Raw genomic sequence first — 14650 nt, 5'->3', positions numbered from 1 at the left:
AATCCTCAATAATACATTGTAATATTTTCTTTTTAAAACTAAATTGGAAGATCAACTCTCAGCAGATTTAAGTGTATTACACACGATATTTTGTGAATTCAGATTTATTGATTTCCATTGTATTTGCTTTAAATATGGTTGAAGCTGACTGCAGAAAAAGGATGGTGAAATTTTTAAGTTAAAAGTAAACTAATGGTGAAAGAACATCACCTCTGGCTTCCGTCAGTGCCTCGTTTATCATATTTTATTAACAAGTTCCAGGACTATCACATCCAGGGATGTTGGAGGCCTCTCCCAGCAGTGTCCTTAGTTTTGTGTCATTTTCCCGTGCCAGAGGTGAGCGTGCTTTCAAAAATACTGCCACTTGCCCAGCACCGTGTCTTTGATTGCATCAACATATTGAGTGGGTACCCAATAGACCCAGTAGTAAGACGCTTCTGTTGGGCCCAGCTGAAATGCCTGCAAAGTTAAAAACGACAGCGTTTACACAGGGGAAACAGCACAGCTTACACCGGCGGACAGACACAGCTCATCCCCCAGCTCAGACAGGGCCGTGGCACCTACTGCCTCCTGCCAGCCCCCCGTGCACACCACGGTTCTGGGGGAGCAGTCACGAGAGCATCCCTCAGAGGAACAAGAGCTGGGAAGCACCAACTAACTGCCGAGCTCTTCCCTTTCACGCTGGCACAGCAGCGGCGAAAACTCGCGGCCAGTGCCCAGAACGTGAGGGAACCATTCTGGACGGCAGAATCTGAAGCGCACCTCCAAGTCTCTGAAGGAATGACCAGACTGCACAAAGCTGAGAAGCCAAACAGAAGCTAAGGCAGACAACGACCACGTTCTCAGGGTCACAGAACTTCCTATTTAGACATAACGTCCTATTCCCAACGCAGGCCAGCTCACACAGGGGAGGAGCACCGTGGCATGCCGATAACCTCTAGCCTTGCTTTAGGCTCAGAGTTTATTGCAGCATAGTCTGAAGAGAACATCTTACATGGGTGATCAAAACTCAAGTGTTTGGACGAAGCCTAGATCAACGCCCTCCTGTGGACAGTAATTTTAAGGTATAACATTTCCCCACTCTTCCCTTAAAGGAGGAAACAGACTTGTAGAAGGAACTCACTTCAGCAGTAAAAGTTAGTAACTGTACTTTGGAAAGCAGGACCTCAAATCACCCCATACATTAAAAGAAACAGCCAAAAATTCAGTGGAATTAGCCCAGCTCTCTTAAATGTGCTGCTTTTCTAGACCAAATACCAGTTTTTCAGAAAATTACATACAGAAAAAAAAATATTACATCACCAAATGACTTATTTTTAACCTTCAGAAACCGTCAACAGTTTCTGTTGTGCTCATATAAACATAACAGAAACTAGAAAGCAAACTAGACATAGGAAAACATCACTAACATTAGAAATCATGGGCTATATTGTGAGTATTTTTACCTGTTTTAACACCATCACAAGACGGACGATGTGAAATAACACTTAAGCACTTAATGTTTACGTGGAACCAGCCCAGACTTCCACACAGCAGCGGACACTCAATGTGTCACCCAAAACGTTTCCACATCCCCATCTTCCCCACACACGAGGCTGGTGCTGCCACCCACCTCCACGTGAAAGCCTTACTTCTCAGTATGGCATGAAGTAATGAGACTGGGTATTATTGAAGGAGAGACATTACTTACCATCATGTGATAATCCTCGTGTCCTTCAATAGGTTCACTCACCACATTTTTAATGGACCCCATGGGTAACTTTTCTGTTCTCTCTACATTAAAATTGATCAAAGTATTATTTCTGACGTACGAGGAAGCAGCATTGCACATTAACTTCAAATACCACCTCCATTGCTTCCAAAAGCTCCTCATGTCAGCAGTCTCCTCTTTGGGTGAACTTTGGACACCGCATTTTGCCTTCCACATTACCACACTCCCCACCGCCGGCACGTCAATAATTTCAAGAGACCCAGAACGGGATCACACAGTTCTCCACATTACGTACTTCAGCGCACCCGATTCGGGCCTAAACCCAGAGATGGGAAAACCTTAATGCTTCCCCATGAGGAACACTCGGAGCAGCAGGATTACTCGCCACAGTGAAAACTGGTCGAGGTGCAAGAACACTCAGGACTGAGTGCCAAGGATTATCCTAAGCTCTGCAGAAATGAGGAGGCTGAAAAAGCTGAAAGACAGGCTAACCAACTCTTCGAAAGCCTAGTCCTGCTCTCACCCTGAGACAGTGTGCAACTGCTGCTGTAAAAGCACAGGGAGGGAAACACTAATGAGCAAATAGGGAAAGAAACAAAACAAAAAAAAAGCTGAAAAAAAGGGTGACTATAACTACACGACAGAGTAAAGTCCGTCAGCCAGAGGTAACCCACAAGGATGACAGAGATCCTGGTTCATGGCAGACTTTTTCTGCCTCAGGTCTGTCCTCACTTCTTTCTGAAGACTTAACCCCAAGATCCTTCCTTCCAGTCCCAGCTTTCAGTGCCAGCCTAAAACTATCTTCTTGGATACAAGGCAGAGAAAACCACAGACACCCTGCCAAGGAGAAACTGAACTGTGAGTGCCTTAGATACACCCAATTTGTGAGACCCCCAAAAAAGGCACCCGCCCAAAAAGGGCACCCAGGGAGTTAAACTCAGTGGTGCTGACCCCAAACCAGCCCACTCGGACTCACGACATTCACTCATCGAGTAAAACCTTCCTTTGCCCTCGTTTAGCGTCCTGTAACTCAATCACCCCTCTCAGTATCTCGGCACCAGACAAATCCGTATAACAAACGTCTCTGAAGATGGCAGAGCAACTCAGAAACACCCACCCGTACCAACCTCAGGCTCCAGAACTGCACAGAGACCCGTGACACACAGGGAGGCTGCGTGGGGGAAGAACCAGTTTCAGCTTTCCAGGCCTAGCAAGTGAAAACCACGTAACACCCAGCTGGTTTCATCCTAGCCCTTATGTGCCGGCATCTGCCATCCATTTCTCAGAGCAGGAAGGATTTTTTCCCCCAACAACAGCCAGTAATTACAACCATTCCTTAGAGGAAGCAAGCTGCTGCTCATTTTGGGAAGCAGGGAAATAGGTTACGTGAAAGACAGACAACTAGAAGAATGAAATTTCACAGCTTAAGAAACACTAATCTAGAACACCTCAGAAACACTAAAATACTAAACTTGAAACTTGCCTAGAAGGTGAAGCAACAGGATTAATCATCTAAATACTAAGCACGTCTTCAGAACACAGAGTCAGTAACAAAAAGATCTGGCTGCCCAACCTACAGAGGAAAAACCACCCCAATGTCTCGCTCTGTCACTTAGCCCAGGAGGAAAATCACTGCAACTGGTACCAGTGGAGGTTTTAAAGCCAGGAAAATCTTCACAGTCAAGTCTGTCCTGCAAAGGAAAGGTCAAAAACTTCCCAGATTTCTGCTTGCTTTGGAAATAACGCAGCAGCTGGAGGCGCCACCCAAAGCTACCATTACCATCCAACTAGGTTACTCTACTGGGACAGCAAGCAAGCCCTTTGTTCCTCTTGCTCATCACTAATATTGCCCCATCCTGGTCAGACCCAAGGAGCACAGCTTCCTTTGGAGGCGCGGGTCATCGGAGGCGTCCCCAGCAACGCCCGTTATCACCACAGCACCGCCAGCTCCTCCTGGCAGCGCTCAAGGCGGAAAGCTGACTCCTCTGCCCAGCAACGCGCGCCCGTTCCTGCAGCCGCACGCCGCTGAAACAAGACACCCACCTAATTTGGGTCGGAAGGACGGATAACGACAAGACACCAGCGCTCCTGCTTTTAGGGCCAGGCCCAAGACTCCCTTGCGAGCCGCAGCCAAGGCGCTGAGCCTCTCTGGTGCTGGCATCGACCCAACGCTTAGGAAGAGCTTTTGAGCTGGGCTGGAAGTGCCCGACGCTGTGATTTACATCTGGAGCTATGGACACCAGACTGGAACATCGCTCTACTGGCACAGCTGAGCTCAAGTGTTTCAAGAACAGCGGTAAGACACCCACTAACACCCAACCATCCGGGAGGATGGCATTTGAGAAGAGGAAGCAAGATTCAGTTCTGAAGTATCACAACACCAACATTAACTCCTAAACACAATCCAGTCACTCCAGAGGCCATTTCTGGGTCACACAATACACTTATGCCCCAATTACCGATTATTCACCGCAGAGTTTGAGAGTTGCTCACCTTTTGTACCAATCCATAACTGGTCTTGCTCAAGTTTAAAGGTCAATCTCACTTTCCCCCCTGACTTGTTGTACATGCCGGACAACGGCACTGTTGGCAGGCGCTCCTACAAAGACACAACACAGAAAGTCACGGTGAAGGACTTCAACAGGAAAGCCACATGCTCTTAACCTTTTAAGTACAAGGATGATCCATCTTTCCAGTTTTCTGCTAAGATAGCAAAGAACGATCAAACCAGCCCAGAAAGGTCTCAAACCACAAAAAAAAAAGTGTCTCTTCTGATTCCCACAGTGTCTCAAGCCCTTGTTTACTCACCTGAACACCTTTAACAGAAGGCATCACATCGTCAGGTTTTCCTTTATCCAATACTTTTCTGTGTTGCTGCAATACAAAAACAGAAATTAGAATTTACAGGAACACAACAGAGCTTTTCAGTTTACTTCCAGCTGCAGCCTTGACCATAGCCCAGTAGCACTAAGAGACGGTTCAGGACTGCTCACAGTCATTTATCACACGGGAAACTGTTCATTTTCAAAGCTAACCCAGCACTTGCTGCGGCAGTCTAGAGAAATCATATAAATGAACGCAACCCCGATATAACGCAAAGGGCAACGTCCCTTCTAGAACACACATGTATATTTATATCCATAAAAGAACTAAAACACCCCGAGTCCCACCGTGACGCCGTACACGCTGAACCGCGCAGCTGGCCGTGGGCAAGGCGGTTTTTAACAGTCAAGGTTACATCCAGCGAACGGCAGAGAACCCTCCGCATCTGCGAGCGCCACATACGCAACACAGCACGAACCAGAACAGAGTCGGGCAGCAGCAACCCAGAAAACCACGCTGGCAGCTCGGCAGCTGCTGAGCACCGTTAAACAACGACGGAACTCGCTGTGAACGCGAACTACGGCAAGCTACAGAAAAACAACAGCACGTTTCAGAAGGGTTGCGGTTTGACGACACACTAAATTTTTAATCAAATTTATTTTGAGGAAGGTACGAGGGCGGCAATACCTTGAGCCGAAAGTCCTTTATCAGCCCCACCAGACACCACACCGCCACCAAACCCAGCCTCACCGCACTGGACTTCACTCCCTGTTTGGAGGCCAAGATGCCAGAGGCGCATTCAACACCCATGTCCCCTCCCGTGCTGGGACAGCCGCAGGAACTGCTCTCTTGGTGCTCATTTTAGCGGCAGCTTTTGGAGATCAAACTCTTTTTATGCTAACAAAAATTTAGTTAGTTTTTAGATATAATTAATTTAGACCGCGTTTGAGCTAACCACCATGAAATATTTCTGCTATTTACCATTTCTGGTCTGAAACGCTAGGCTGTGCCCGGCACCGGCACATGCAGTGTCTTGCACAGCCCCAGCCTCGCTCAGCCAAACGTTTTCTGCTGCCAGGACCGCACAGAGCCCTCCTGCCGCTCAGCCCCAGCCTGCTTTAGGGAGGAACAGGACCCAAAGGGGACGGCAGAGGGTTACAAGAAACCGCGTAAACCCTACAGCTCCCCCACGCCAGGAATTACTGAGACATCAACAACCTTTTGCCTGCAAAGCGGCTCCTTTTTGTTTTCTTCAGCTTTGACCTCCTGTTGAGCAGCTTCTTTGGGTGTATTTACCGCTAAAACATCATTGATAGTAGAGCCAACGACCATGATTTTTGCTCCGTTCGTTACTTTGATTTCCCGCAACGTTTTCTCCTCCGGCAGCAGTCCCTTGAACATAACTTTCTGCATGGCAGGCGGAAGGCCTAAGAGGCAAGAAGAGCGGTTAAGAGAGCGCCGGGCGGCGGCGGGGCGGGTGGAGGCGGCGGCGGCAGCCCCGACAGACCTGTGAGCGAGTGGATCTTCTGCTTCAGCTCGGCCCCCGTGCTGTCCAGGCAGAACTTCACGTCGTACTTGTTCTTGTTCCAGATCACCTTGAGCTCCACCAGCTCCTTCCCGCTCTCCGCCTCGCCGCCGTTGCTGACAGACGCCTGCGGGGGATCCCGCCGCTCCTCGCCCTCCGGAGGCCTCCCCGCCGCCGCCGCCGAGCCGCCCTCTCCGCCGCAGCCCAGCGGTAGCTCCTGCGCCTCCGCCTCCATGCCCGGCTCCTCGGCACCTGGGGGCGAGCGGACAGGAAGCGCCCGGACAGCGGGAACCGGCCCCGGCCCGCCCCGGCCCGCCCGCGCCCCGGCCCCGCCCGCCCAGGGCCGGCTCCCACCGCCGGCGCCTCCCCGCCTCACCCCGCCCCGCCGCCCGCCGCCTCGCCCCGCCGCCGGCACCGCGGGCTCCTACCATCGGCGGCGGCAGAGGCGGCGGCGGCCATGATGATTGTGTACAATCCGCCGCGGGGCACGCCGGGAAATGCCCGCCGCTGCCTGCTGGGCCGCGCCGGCTCCCGTAGCCCGCCCCCTTCCCAGCCCGGTGGGCGGGGCGAGCCCCTCCGACCGCGCCTCCCGGGGACGCGGGCAGGAGCGATCCGACCCTCCTCCCGGCGCTCCCCGGCCCGGGCGGCGGGGCCCTGCGCTGCCGGGGGTCGTGGCGGCGGCCCTGCCCCTCCCCCCCCGCCCCCCGCGCTGCCGGTGCGGCACGGCGGGAGGAGGAGGAGGGCGGCGCCTTTGCGGGGCAAGCCCCGCCCCCCGGCCGCTGCGGGCCAGGGGATTGGCTGGCCGCTCCCGAGCGGAAGCGGCGCCCGCGGCCACGTGGGCGGCGCGGAGGGATGGCGCGAGCGCTGCGGAGCGCGGCGGGGCCGGTGCGGGGCCCGGGGCTGGGCCCGGTGCGGGGGCCGCGGGTGCGGTTTGGGCCCAGCCCCACAGGTAACGCCGGCCCCTCGCTAGGCCCGTCCCTCCCGCCCCCGGCGGGCTTCGCAGCGGGCGGGGACGGCGCTTTGGGTTGGAAAACGTGAATTCAAACACTTGAGGAGCGTGTACGGGGCGGGGTGAGGCCGGGCCGGGCCGGGCCGGGCCGCGGGGGAGGCAGCGGAAATGCGTTTCCGAGCCCGCGCCGGCTCGTGAGCGGTTTCCCGGCCGGTTCAGGGAATATGCCCTGGGAAAGCCGTTCACGGTAGCTTAGTTCGGTAGTGAGGGTCTCCGTGCGGCGCGGCTCCCAGCCCCGGCGCCGTTCCCGTCCGCTCCCGTTACAGGCAGCGCTGCCCCTCCCGCTCGTGTCCAAAAGTCTCCTTATTGGGCCTCAATTGTCGTCATCTCTGACTTCCCCCGGTAACAGGTTTTCTGCATTTGGGCGGCCTCCGGACGGCTTTGTACAATTATATTTTTGCCAAAAAGCACGGAGGGACCTTTGTTTTGCGGGTGGAGGACACGGACCAAACCCGCGTGGTGCCCGGCGCTGCAGAAGGGATAGAGGACATGCTGGACTGGGCAGGTACAGACACCTTTTGGGTTTTGCTTACGGAAAGATTCTCTTCTTTTTAGAGGTTGGCAGTACCCAAATTGAGGGTGTTTTGCGTGAGAGCAATAGGGCAGTGCTTTACATGATGAAGTAGTAGAAATGTTGTTATTTCTACGGCTAGGAGTCAGGAAAGTCCTACTGGAAGCATGTTTTATAGCAGAAATAGCTGGTTAGGCTCGGTTTCTGTTGGCTGCCTTGTCTGACACACAGAAAGATCCAAATCTGTGGAAGTGGCCCAATGTGGAGTTGTAACAGAGGTTGTGCACGAGAGAGGTGACGGGCAGGTGAGCAGCTGGAGCTCGCAGACCTCCCTGTGAATTTATAAACTGTTTGTGTACGGAGGATGGGCTAAAGGGGATCCGGAGGCGTCCGTTTTCATTTTGAATCTGCTGCTGCTTTTTGAGTTTGAGGACGAGAAGCAAGGGTGATTTTAGAACTTGTGACAGAGCGGATCCCACCGATGCTGCCATTAATGGGCAGGTAAGCTCTGAGGGAGTAGGGCTTTCCTGTTGAGTAGTAACTTTGCAGCAGGTAAAATAATCGTCTATGGTCTCAACGGTATTTCTGTGGTACGAGTGTCCTTTACTGTACGAAGGGTGGGCACTAATTTTGCTCTAGGCAGTGCATCAGGGCTGCTCAGCTGTTTACTGGGTTCTGGGCTCTGTTTCTGCTCTCTGCTTCACACACAGTACTCTAAACCCTGGTGATGTTGGCTGCCATTTATCTTCTGAGTCTCAGGGAATCTGACTCCTGGGCTAGACAGATGCCGTTAGCTGCCTGTCCTGGAGCAGAAACCACCTTTGGATGCTCTCTAGAACCTGCTGTTTCACCTTCATTCAGCGTGCCCGGTGGCGGGGTTCGCTCTGCCTCTTTACTGGGTGTTTGAGTCCCGTCATACCGATATTCCAGGTGTTCCCCCTGACGAGAGTCCTCGCCGCGGTGGTTCCTTTGGACCCTACCAGCAGTCACACAGACTTGACCTCTACAGGAGAGCCAGCGAGGTGCTGTTGGAGCGAGGCGCGGCGTACCGCTGCTTCTGCACCCCTCAGCGCCTGGAGCTGCTGAAGAAGGAGGCTTTGCGGAGCCAGCAGACCCCGCGGTACGGATTCCTCGTCCCTTGGGTGGTTCCCTGTGCCGCACGCTTGCAAAAACTTGTGGCAACATACGTGGCAAGAGGATTGTAATCTCACTGCCCATAGCGGGAGACGCCAGGGGTGAGGCTTAGGCAGGTGACCTCCAGAGATGGGGCGGTTTGACTGGACACGTAGGGGGCCGATTACAGCTAAGGTTCAGGGGTCAGTTTAGAGTTTTGGGAACGTAAAAATGGCTGATGGGCGTGGCCTGCGTTGAACGGAGACCTTGGTTCTCCTTTCTCAAAGGTACGACAACCGGTGTCGGCACCTGACGCCCACCGAAGTGTCTGAGAAGCTGTCGCAGGGCCTCGAGTGGGTGGTCCGCTTCCGGCTGGAGAAGGGGGTGGAACCCTTTTGGGACCTGGTCTATGGCTGGAACAAGCACGAGGTGGCTGACGTGGAAGGCGACCCGGTGATTCTCAAGGGGGACGGCTTCCCCACCTACCACCTGGCAAACGTGGTGGATGACCACCACATGGGCATCAGCCACGTTCTGCGCGGAACCGAGTGGCTGACCTCAACATCCAAGCACCTCCTTCTCTACAAGGCCTTTGGCTGGGACCCCCCTCAGTTTGGTCACCTCCCGCTGCTTCTGAACAAAGACGGCGGCAAGCTGTCGAAAAGGCAGGGGGACATCTTCCTGGAGCGCTTTGCTCGGGATGGCTACTTGCCAGAGGCCCTCCTGGACATCATAACCAACTGCGGCTCCGGGTTCGCAGGTAAGCAGCGCTTTGGCCGTGTTGGAAGGGGTCACGAAATGGGTGTTAGGCGACCAGGGCTTCTGCAGAGCTCCTGTGAAAGACTGGGCGGTGTGTGGGAATGGTGGGAATCTTTCTGCCTCTGTGCAGCCATTTAAATGGAGTCTGATGCTTAATGGGTTCCCACCTGGGACAACATTCATCTCGGGGTGAAGAAACTGTCTGTGAACTCTTGGGAAAGCTTGTGTTCTGTGGTTAATAATGGCAGTGTTGTGTGTTACATTGGTCACACTTCTCGTTTAACCTGAAAGACCGTGAGAAGTTGAGTCAATGACTCCTTTTGTTGCTCTTGCTGTGTGGGGATCACAAATTAAGTTGTGTTTCGCGAACTCTGCTTGGGATCAAAACCCTTCTTGGGCAGCAGAGCCTCCCAGCTGAGTGTTACTTCTTTTTGGCTGACTGATGCAAGGGGTGTTCCGCTGAGGAGCCAAGCAGAACGTCCCAGTTTCCAGGTCCTTGCCAGTAGTTGGCAGAGCCTGCTCTCAGGGAGAGGGCAGCTTCCCGCGGGTGCCTGCTACAGGTTCCCTCCTGGTTAGCGCTGTGAAACGCGGCTCTCCTGCGTCCCTTCTTCCTTGGCTGTGCTGCTGCCCCAGCCCCGCGCCTGAGGCTTGCAGTGGGACGCAGTGACCCTTGTTCTCTGCAGGAGAGTGCATGTGTATTATTCCCTTGTGGGGTTATTTTGCAGAGAAACAGATGGGGAGGACTTTGGAGGAGCTGGTCTCGCAGTTTGAAATAGGCAGAATTACAACCCACTCTGCCCTCCTGGATCTTGAAAAACTGCCAGAATTCAACAGGTATAAACATCAGTGGTAACTTTAAAATGAATAATCTGTACGTGAGTGAGAATGTATTCCTAGCACTTGGCTTTGTCAGGAGATTTTGTTCATTGGATCAAGCGTGGTCCCAGCGCAGCGGCTTTTTAGCTGTGCTACAGCCAAGTGCAAGTTTCTGCTTGCACCGTTCCTGCCTCCTCTCCCATCCTGTGCTCGGGAGCCCTGTAAAACCTAGGCAGATGGTGGGCGTAGGTAGAAGGATGCAAGGTTTTAAGTTTAGTTTCAAAATAGCATCTAAAAAGAGGCAACGCTTCCAGAAGGTCCTTCGGCGAGTGCAGCCCTGTGCTACAGGGACGTTGTGCTGCTGAGAGTTGCGTCTTCCATTCGCTGTGGTGCATTAGAGCCAAATGCTTTGTGGTAGAATGTCTGTCTGCAGTTTGATGTTGCTTTTCTAACAGTTCTACGGTTTTAAATGGTAGATGTTGTGAGGCTGGGATGGTTAGATTCAGTCTGACCCAAAGCAGTCCACAGGCGGTTTTCTTTGTTACAGGATTCATCTCACCCGTCATATTGAGAACGACGGGCTGCGGCAGAAGCTAATTAGAGAGTTGCAGTTGCTGGTGGAACACGTCTATGGGGATCAACAGGTGGATCCAGAGGTTCTAGAAAAGGAATACGTGGAGCGAGTCCTCCTGCTGAGAAAAGTATGGGCAGTGCTGGCATTGTGTCACCGTCTTGGTGAGCTGCGGTTCTGGGGGATTCCTGGGTGAAGACTCAGCTGAGTGCTGGGCACTGCTTTGATCTGAGCTCTGAAGCTCCGCAGCCTGCCAACGGCCACTGGCTGTCACTGCCAGCTCAAGTGGTCGTGTGCGTGCTGACTGCCCGCATCCCATGGTGGAGTTAGCTGGCCCATAGGAACAGGCACGGTGAAGGTCTTGGTGGCCTTTTCAGAGCCATAAGCTCATCCGTACTTTGCCAAGCCAGCAGAGAGCTCCCTCGGCAGAGGGAGGACGTGGCCCTGCCGTGGAGGCGAATCAAGGAACTGTAGGACATGTCTTGGAAGACCTCTCTGGTTCCTGCTCAGAGCAGGCCTGTCAGTAGTGCTGGATCAGGTCAGCTGTGGCTTTGTCTAGAGGAGCGGACAACCTCCAGGCTGTGCTTCTCCTGCAGCCTGGGATGCAGCTGCCTTCTGGTGGGAAGCTCCAGCCCCCGGGGCCCCTCGGGCTAGGAGATGGCTTGCCCCGAGCCTTGCTGACTGGGCAGCGTAAGGCGCTGCTGCTTCGCTGCTGCCCCGTGCCCTGGAAGCAAAGTCAAAGCTGTCTGTTTGCAGAGGAAGGCGAAGCTCTTGGCTAAACCAGTGGGGTTTGTGCTGTGGGAGCCCTGGTCTCGGTCAAGTGGCGGAGTGCCGCTGCGGTACCGTGGCTCTTCCCAGTGCCGGGAAGCAGGACGGGCCCAGCTGCTTCCCAGCCAGCCCCTGGGATGCTGCTGCAGTGTCTGGGGGATTCCTTGTGAGGAATAAAGCCGCCTCTGTAGGGGCAGGAAGGAACCAAGCACTCCAGTGCGAAGGCTGCGCTGTGGCAGCGGGACGGGGGACTCGTGACTTCCCGCCGTCTGCCGAGCGCCGCAGATGAGCGCAGCGAGCCGCTTCCCCGGGCTGACGCTGAGTCAGGCTGCGCGGCCCCGCGGCGCGGGTCCGGCCCCGGCCCTCGGGGCTGCCGCTGCGTCCCTGCTGGCACCAGGTGGTTACGGGGGCGAGAAACTCGGTCCCTAAACATCAGCGCTTCATGTTTCCTCTGAGCAGTCAAAGTACGAGGCAGTGGGGTGTTGGGACCCTCTTTAACTGTTTGTGAAGTCCAGACCGAATGAGTTTGCTCCCCCACAGCTTAACCCTCAGCCTTGCTCTTTCTGCAGGGTCACATAAGCTTCCTGAAGAATCTGGTGTCGGGTGATTATTCTTACCTCTGGGTTAGGCCCTCGGTGTCCCGAGAGCAGCTCCAAACGATTTCTGCAGAAGCAGATGAAATAGGAAAACGAGTCTTAGGGTAAGTGTCTCTTCCCAGCTCTGTACACAGCCCCCTGCCCACCCCAGAGCGTTGCTCTTGGCTGCTACATTGATGTTGGACGTGCTCACAGCTCGTATTTAATTTGCTCTACTTGGAAATGTGCTGTAGTTAATAACTGGTGAGAAGTTCCATGTTTTTAATGGAAGGGCTGCTTGCCAGTGAGAAAGCTCACACCAGTGCTCTCAAGCAAGAGTTGTCACACCTGGGTTTTGTGAAGCACCAAGCACAGCGTGGTGCTAGTGAGGCCGTGGCGTTGGCAGGGTTTTCCCGTGCCACCTGATCACCCGTGCTTTTGTCTTTTGTCCATCGAACTGGAGAAGTGCAAGGTGGTTTTGGTCAACGTGTATTCAGATTATGTGAGGAGGTGTCTGGGTCTCTGGAACGAAAACAGTGCGTGTCCAGCCGGAATCACTGTCACTTCTGGAAAGCTCATCCCTGGGGGGGTTTTCCTGCTTCCATGTCTTTGTCCCAAGCTTGCAGTCTGCAGTTCTGTCTGCTCTGAAACGCAGTGACGCCTCCTGCATCTCTAAAAATCTTATAATTAACAATGAAATCGGAATTATTGCTTTTCCTGTGGTTTTCCAGGTCCTTGGCTTAATTTAAACTTGATGTTTGCTTTTCTGAACAAACTCTGCTTCTGGTGCTGCTGAAGTAGATGAAAGGTGTGGTTTTGCAGCAGCGTCGAGGCAAAGCAGTCCTGCCTGCCAGCCCGGGAGGGCAGCCGTGTACACGGCCGATGCCGCAGTGAGCAGGGAGTGCCCTGGCACAGGGCAGGGTTGACGGGCAGGGGAGCTCACCCTGAGCTGCTGCTGTGGCCAGGAGATTTTGCAAAACCAGTCCGAGGTAGCTGGCAGTCATTGAGGTCATTAGTAATTTCTGGGTAGGAATCCTGCGTTTGTACGTCCCTAGGCTGTGAGGACATCTTCTCTCCTAAAGGCTCCTGACGAGGCAGGCAGCTGTTTTGACCATGGAGGAGTTGAACAAAGACCTGAGAAGCCTCCAGAAGCAAACCAAAGAGACCAAGTACAGCAGCATCATGCAGCTCCTTCGCTTGGCTCTCAGTGGGCAGCAGGTAAAAAATAAAAATTCTGCGACCTTTTTGGGTTTTAACAGCTACCTCCTCTCTGGTAGGAAGATAGTGGCATTTGGACGTCTCGCCAGAACTGACAGCAGTTTCTGTTGTGAGCGAAGGTACCGTTCCACAGCCGTTGAGGAAGAAAGCTGTTCTGAAAGTGCCAAAGGGCAGCAGTTGCCGAAGCGTGAATATGCTGGTCACAAATCTGAAGGCAGAAAAACCTCTGGAGCAGCTGTAGGGAGTGTTGGCCGGCTTGTAGGTTTTGGGCAAAACTAGGATTTTATGTGCAATCTGCTGTGACAAAGTTCAAACCCAAGTTTTACACAAGTTCTTCAAAGCCTAAACCTGGCTCACGCTCTGGCATCAACCCTTCTGGGTCGGTTTGACCATTCTTAGCATTTTACTTCAGGAGGAGAAAAAAAACCCAAACCCTTGTTTTGAGATTGCTAACAAAACCCCCACCCGTGGTCTAACAGCAATCTGATAGCTAATCACTCTGTCACTTCCGTCATGGTGACGCATAAACACGGGCTGAAAAGTGTAAGTTTCCATTTGTACAATGACTTCTTCTGTGTTTGCAGCATGGACCGAGCGTTGCTGAGATGATGGTGACTTTGGGACCCAAAGAAGTGTGTGGACGAATACACAGAGCACTATCTAGCTAATACGAGAGAAACAGCACCGACAGCCAGCCCACGGACTCAGATGGTGTAGGCAGTGACAGTCGTTGTCCTAGACCTGTGTTTTTTGATCTCTGTGTGATTATCTTTGATCAGATGAGCTGGGCTTTAGGCCAGGCAGGTGTCGCCGAGGTATTTCCAGGTTGATGTACCTACACTAAGCATAAGCCACTTTGGGAGAGGAACCAAATACAGATTTAGGTCTTTCCCACTTTCATCTCGGGCAAATAGCCTGGTTTCCAGGTTGGGAGAAAGAGGTGTTTATCAGAATTTAAACTCAGATCACGTGGACAGAAAGTAATGTTATTTCTGGTACCAGCATGGTTCGTCTCAAGCAACCGGTCTCTTTTTGGAGAGGGCCTCACCGTCGGGGTACCTGCAGCTACGACTACACAGAGCCCCACCAAATACTGTGGGGAGGGTGTTTTTGTATGTACAAATACACATATATGGTGTAATACGTGTATTATAGCTGCTGCCTTCTTGGCTGCCCCAGTGTCCTACTGGGCTGAGCGAGCTGCTCGGAGAGGGGGAACCATCTACTGCGTCACGCGCGTGGTTCTGCTAA

The 14650-nt window shown here is 53.3% G+C and overlaps 2 protein-coding genes across 2 annotated transcripts; one reads left to right on the top strand and one right to left on the bottom strand.

The window, feature by feature from the left end:
* Positions 1 to 48: 48 nt before the first annotated feature.
* Positions 49 to 6518, bottom strand: UBFD1 (ubiquitin family domain containing 1). The gene is made up of 7 exons (XM_086472855.1): positions 6488 to 6518; positions 6042 to 6311; positions 5753 to 5961; positions 4520 to 4585; positions 4205 to 4310; positions 1691 to 1773; positions 49 to 459 (listed from the first exon to the last, which is right to left on the bottom strand). Exons 1-7 carry the CDS (start codon positions 6516 to 6518, stop codon positions 349 to 351), a joined length of 876 nt encoding a protein of 291 aa, XP_086328981.1. The 3' UTR covers positions 49 to 348.
* Positions 6519 to 6911: 393 nt separating this feature from the next.
* Positions 6912 to 14110, top strand: EARS2 (glutamyl-tRNA synthetase 2, mitochondrial). Its single transcript, XM_086473107.1, has 9 exons — positions 6912 to 7008; positions 7418 to 7573; positions 8510 to 8699; positions 8980 to 9452; positions 10177 to 10285; positions 10815 to 10968; positions 12176 to 12306; positions 13264 to 13399; positions 13984 to 14110. The coding sequence occupies exons 1-9, from the start codon at positions 6912 to 6914 to the stop codon at positions 14065 to 14067; spliced, it is 1530 nt and encodes a 509-aa protein (XP_086329233.1). The 3' UTR covers positions 14068 to 14110.
* The last annotated feature ends 540 nt before the right edge of the window (positions 14111 to 14650 follow it).

The sequence above is a fragment of the Leptosomus discolor genome, chromosome 14 (assembly GCF_034619465.1).
Source record: "Leptosomus discolor isolate bLepDis1 chromosome 14, bLepDis1.hap2, whole genome shotgun sequence".
Lineage (NCBI taxonomy): Eukaryota > Metazoa > Chordata > Aves > Leptosomiformes > Leptosomidae > Leptosomus > Leptosomus discolor.
This window is presented reverse-complemented; position numbering and strand designations above follow the sequence as displayed.